The 6,135-nt window shown below is 47.3% G+C and overlaps 1 protein-coding gene across 1 annotated transcript in view; it reads right to left on the bottom strand.

Annotated features, from left to right (window-relative positions):
• IGF2R (insulin like growth factor 2 receptor) overlaps positions 1 to 6,135 on the bottom strand; it is a 61,160-nt gene extending 55,025 nt beyond the window's left edge. The window contains exon 1 of the mRNA XM_069786910.1: positions 5,858 to 6,135. Within this exon, the coding sequence (XP_069643011.1) occupies positions 5,858 to 6,120 (263 nt within the window). The 5' untranslated portion in view covers positions 6,121 to 6,135. The remainder of the gene's footprint in view (positions 1 to 5,857) is intronic.

Raw genomic sequence — 6,135 nt, forward strand, 5'->3', positions numbered from 1 at the left:
AGAATAACCAGAGTTCAGGAATGCAAGACAGCTTGACAACACACAATCACACACACACACAAATTTAAAAGAACCTGACTCTACCTTCAAGGGCTCTGAAAACAGCAAGAGATTAAGACTAAAGCCATTTTTACCTCCAGGAGAAAATGCATTTCAATCAAAATACAATTTCTTCACAATGAAGCCCCAGAAAGTTATTAGCATTTCACTGAAAAATTCCTCAAGGGTTCCAGTACCCTTTTTTGACTGGTTTTGTAAGATGACAAAAAGTTAACATATAATACTAGGACACGAAGTTTTTGATCAAGCTAGAGTGTTCTTCAGTATGTTCTTTTTTTTAAGAGAACTTGCAAATTAAAATCGGTTTGTGAACTGAACGAGTATCTAAGTCCTTCACAAAACAGAATTATCATTCTATGAGAGATTAAGGGTTTTTCTTTCCCAGTCCCATGTTATGAAACAGAGGAAACCACCATCTTTAAGTCAGTTCACCCACAAGCCAGAAGCAAGAGAGAAACAAGATGAACAGCTTACAGAACAGAAGCAAAGCAGTCACTGAAGCTAGCCCTTCCCTCCACCCTTTCACAGGCCCCTGGACAGGGAAGGCTGAGGAATCCTTCAAAACAGTCCACAGAAAGGAAATATGAAATCCCACATTTAATCATGGTCCAAACCACAACTGCAGCGGTACACAAAAATGAAAATCTAATGCAGTTTCAGAGTAGTATTACTTTCAAGGAAGTTCAAGGGACTTTTTTTTTTTTTTAATAGGTGGGAGGAGCAGGGCAGGATTTATTGACTGGGAGTAACAGCAGGCTGGATGTAGCCTAAGCAGCTGTTCTCATCAGAGAGATGCAAAATACACTTTCACAGTAAAAGTAAGAATTATTTCTCTCACAAGTAAGACTCCTGGCATTAAGTCAGTGCCTGGGAATAGTTTCAAGTTGCATGTGCTCTACTTTCCAATAAGATACAAGCTGATGTCTCTGCTGCATCCCGTAATGGAAACAATCTGTTGGCAATCACATCACCCACCCTGACCATGGCTGAGGCACACGGACCAGCTTCCTCCAGCTGCTCAGCACTCACCTCCACCAGCACTGATGCCTCACGTAACTACTCCCTCAGCAGGGCCAGCTGACATTATCTTGTTTGAAGGGCTTAAGATATCCCAGATTCAATGCAACTGAGCTAGTTTAGGGAGCTGTTATACCAACAGCTTTAAAAAGTGATAGCCTTGGTCATGGGGTGGGGGGGCGACACCTTGATTAAAACTGTCAAACAGTTATTTTTGCTGAAATCACAACCCGTTTCCAGATAAACCCAAACGTGGACTATCCCACAGTCAGGGCCCTGAAACACACACCCAGGTCAATCCCCCCAGGGCAGCTGTCCTCCTCTCCCCTCCCCTGTGTGTTGCTGGCCTCAGCACCTGACACAAGCCAGACCCAGGGACTGCCCTCTCTCAAAATTAACTCAGCAAAAACAGCAGGTGCCTGCGCATGTGTGTGGAGAGGGAATTGAGCCCGGCCAGTTCCCAGTCTGGCTCACAGTGGTTTCTGGCCACGCACCAGTGGCAGCAGGGAGGGAGGGAGGCCACTGTCGAAAGCAGTTGTGCAAGCAAGGTCCAAATGAGTTACTGGGAATAACCTTGCCTGCAGGTCAGCCTTTCCGGCTACCTACCTTTGTTTTTGAGACGCTGAAGCGACAGCATGAAAAAGAAAAGTAAACTACTTTTCAGCAAGTCGTAAGATCAAAAGAGCGCTCTGTGTTTTTTTGACAAAGCAAAGAAGGAACTCATGGAAAAAAGAACATGAGAAAGGGAAAAGGGATGTGAGCATTAGTGAGTCTAGTTTACCTTGCAAATCAGTAGCTCAGACACTGAAGTCAGACAAGGTGCAGATAGCTAACGGCCGTCACAGCACGTGCGTCCCCACGCCAGAGCCACTTTGAGGTTTGAGCACTAGTGAACCACTTCAAATGCAACAGAGCACCCGAAACACTATTGCTACCATTCTCATCACCATGCTCAAGTTTTTTGATTCTCAAACTCTTACCCAAGGGATGACTGCTAGGAAGAAGAGTACACCCTACTCCAAACAGCTGCAAAGCATAGTTGCAAAGAAACATGTGTTTACTCTCTGGGGAATGCACTGAAGTGGCTCGTTTTGCTGAAGGGGTGATACACAGACAACTCGGCACAGAGACAAGGCAACCTACAACAACAGAGTTGGAAAGTGGATCCATATGTGCATCCACATAATTTTGTGCCCAGCAGCTCCTCAGCTATCAGAACACTGCAGAGATGAAACTAACACCTGAAGGTCTTTATGAGTAGGTTCAACCAGCATGATCACAGATGAACAAGATCAGGAACAATTTCCAGGATGACCACTTCAAATTTGAAGCTGGCAGCTCAGATCCACTAGTCACCACAAAAATCATTATTAGATGTGGCTAATATTTTAGCACAAATATGTATGGTAAAGAAACTTCTATGTCAAAGCAAGTTCTCCTTACAGACAATGAGAGCTTGAATGGCAGAAGGTACAAAGCCAATGCTATGCTTCAAGAGTTTTTTAATGCCCTACTCATGCTTAGCTCTGCTCCAGCTTACCTGTCACTTTTTCCAACCATCATGCACAGTGCATGTCTTCAGGCAAGTTTTCTTGCATATGCATCATCCGTAATAGCCTTACGGTTACACCACAAGCTGTTCATCTTTCTCCATCCAAAAGACATTTGGTGGTTTACAGCGTAGCATGAAAGACATCTACTACATCATCTTACAGAATGTGTAAGAAAAGGGATAGCAATTTGAAGTTCAAGTACGCAAAAGCTGTAGGAAGCTTATGGGCTGAGAAATCACGTTTAAGCCACTATAATGGCAGCTTCCCAGGCATGTGAAGCAACCATGTGCATATGCAAATAAGTCCAGTAATTACTTATTTATGACATGTCCCACTTAAACATGTCAAAGCACTTAACAGAGCTGAGCAAGTTCACCAAAGGGTCACCTCTCTGTACTCAGCACTTGCTTCTTCACCAAGGCTCAGCTGAATGCTAAACCGAGGGTTTCCAGCAGCACACAAGAGCACAGTTGTGGTTTCACAACAAAGGCTGAAAAGACAGTGTTTGAACAAACAAAACCATTCGTACAGTCAACTGTAGGAGTTGTGTTGTTAAAAAAAGCAACAGTGAATGTAAAGGAGATTTGACTTACAACCCCAAAATTGGAAATTCTGCATAATAGCAATCCTATGATGTACAGCAGTTTAAACGGTTTTCCTTCCACTCTGGAGTCCAAAAGTTACAGAAGTTATGCACCAACTCCTATCCTTGCACAGCAGACAAAAACATTACCTGTCATCAAATCATCTCTCATCCAGGGCTGATTATCAGGCAAAACAGGAGGCAGAGGAGGCAGTTTGTATTTGCTGCTCTGCCATCACACTTTAAAAATATTGCAGAAAATGTTTTGAGGGGAAGGGAAGTTTTACAGCAACTTCCCTGATGTTACATGGAAGGTGAACCCAAACTGTCAAGCTTTCTTTTGTTTTTATAGGAGATGGATTTAAAGAACAGTTCACAAAATTAACTCCAGAATTTCTTTCTCCTGTGTTGTCACATGAAAGATGTGAGGGGAAAGAGACCGAAATGGCTAGTAACTTCCTATATGGAACCAGTTCCCTGTATTTTTTGCCAGGTGCTCATACTGCAGCAATCCTGGAGACACCTCAACACAGAAGATAAAAAGAGAATTTCAATTGCAAGTCACCCGACAGCACAGTCAGCTGTCAGAGTGCACAAGAACAAAGGAGAAAGCATGACAAAACCAGTCACTACAAGCCATCACATTTGACAAAGTTTCAGAGAAGGAAAGCTTTTCTTCTTTCCCCAGACTGTCCAAGCATAATAGCAGTAAGGCTACATGAAACAAGCAGTGAAAACCACTAACGCAAGTTTAAGTAGCCTCATGCCACAGTTCTTGCACAAAACAGTTTTGACACCTTTCCTCCTCCCTGCAAGACAGCTGTCCTAACCTGGGTATCACTCTACCTTTATTTAAAGGGCAGTCAGTACCTCCTCTAATCCCCAAAATTTTCCTTCCTTGCCCTCCTTTTGACATTCACATACCAGCCACAGAGGCTACTGCAGCTTCACCAGCTCCATTAGGCCACGCAAAAGTCAGAACACTGTTTTCTTAACAGTTGTAAAACAAATCAAAATCTTGTCTCAAGGCAGTGCAAAAACAGGTTGGTCAGGGACTTGTCCTGCACACCCGTATTCTATCTTTTGGCTGAGACATCAGCCAGTAGTGTAAGTGTTTGTGTTAGCTAACTGCATCATCCCTCACTTGGTAGCTTTTCTGCAACTGTGCCCGAGATGACACTTCACCACTGATTTCCATGGGGTCTTCCCACCTGCCAGACTGCAAAGTCATTGTTTTTTCCCTTTACCCATTCTAGATTACCAGGCATAGGTCCTTCAAAGCAGTTTTTCCCACCATGGCAGAACAGTAAGCACATGTTTTTGAAGCAGGCCATCTTAGAAGGAAAACTGCCAATTATGCTATCTATTCACAATTTATTTTTCACTTACCAGTAACAAAAGGAAAGTAGCTTAAGTAATTTGCATCCAAAAAGGGACTGCATGTCTCTCAATGGCAGTCCCAAATATTCCTCTCATCACAGACATACAACAAAACCAAGAGACATTCATAAGATTTAATGCTAGTCTCAAAACAGGAACTGCTTGAGAATCAAGTCATTTAGGGTAGATTTTTTTTTTTTTTAAATTGTTAGTCAGAGATGTTCCCTCCAGAAGCCACACAATAGTTTCTCATTTCTGTCTCAATTCTACAATCAGGGTGGTCATCTGACAAAACCATTTTTTGCCACCCTCATGGGTTAATCTTGCAAGCAAACCTACTTTTTCCCTTTTTCATCATTTAACAGTATTATTCCCCAGATCCCACCAGGAGAAGAGCCCATTCCCTCCAGTGAGCCATCCTCTGCCCTCAGTGCTACATTCACTGTGTTACATTGGTGTCTGCCCAGTGCTGTTGATTGACACAACGTATTCCTGTAAGTCCCACTGTATATTCTGGCTAAATGATACAAAAAACAAGACTAGCAAGATATTGTTGCCAGACTAAATCCATGACTGAATTCAGAGCAGGAACATGCCAAAACATGAAGAACAGTGCCATTTCCACATAGCAGTTCTCACTTCTCGAAGCTTTCTTAACTCACCTGCAAGTTACTTAATGGCATTTGGTGATACCCTTAGTACAAAGAAGACTATCAAGCGATGCCCCTTGCAAACCACTTCGGCTTTTTTCGCCCTAGAAACCAGCCATTCCGAGGCAACCCGAACAGAGCCAAGTCTCCTCATCTTCCCACCTGCAAACTTCCTACGGCCGCAGAGTCACACAGCGGGGTCCCACGGGGGACAGCTCCACGCCGCCCGCCCGCTGACACCCCTCGGTCCACCCTCCGGAGAGTCTCACGCAGCTTCGCTCGCCTCCAGCGGACCCAGACCGAGCTCGGTCTTAAGCCCCGAACACCCGCTTCCCCCGACGCCTCCCGGCCTGACCCTCACCGGGACGGGCGACCACAAGCCCTGCCTGCTCGGGCCGCCGCGGGGACGAGGCCCGCCCCGGCGAGCCCCCGGGCTGAGCTCCCCCACTTCCCGCTCGTTCACACGCGGCCCGGCGGAGGGCAGGAGCGAGAAGGGGCACCGGCAGACCCCTCTCGCCCCGCACTCCGCCGGTCACAGCCCTTCCCCGCGGGAAGGCCCTCTCCAGCCGCCGCCTACTCCCGTCCCGTCCCACCGGCCGCCCGCCGCTGCCCACCTGCACAGGTCCCGGTAAAAGTCGTTCAGGGCCGCGGCGGCCCCGCCGCCGCCGCCCCCCGGCCGCAGGGGCGGCCACAGGAGGACGAGGAGGAGCGGGGCGAGCGCGGCGGCGCGGGGCCGGGACGGCGCCCCGCGGGGGGCGGCGGGTGCCGTGGGTGCCATGGGCGCGGGTCGGGCCGGGCCGGGCCGGGCGGGCGGGCGGGCGGACGCACGCGGCTGCCCCGGGACGTCAGGCGGCACCGACGACCAGCGGCACGTCATGTGACCCCCGTCCGC

Source organism: Haliaeetus albicilla, chromosome 7 (genome assembly GCF_947461875.1).
Source record: "Haliaeetus albicilla chromosome 7, bHalAlb1.1, whole genome shotgun sequence".
Classification (NCBI taxonomy): domain Eukaryota; kingdom Metazoa; phylum Chordata; class Aves; order Accipitriformes; family Accipitridae; genus Haliaeetus; species Haliaeetus albicilla.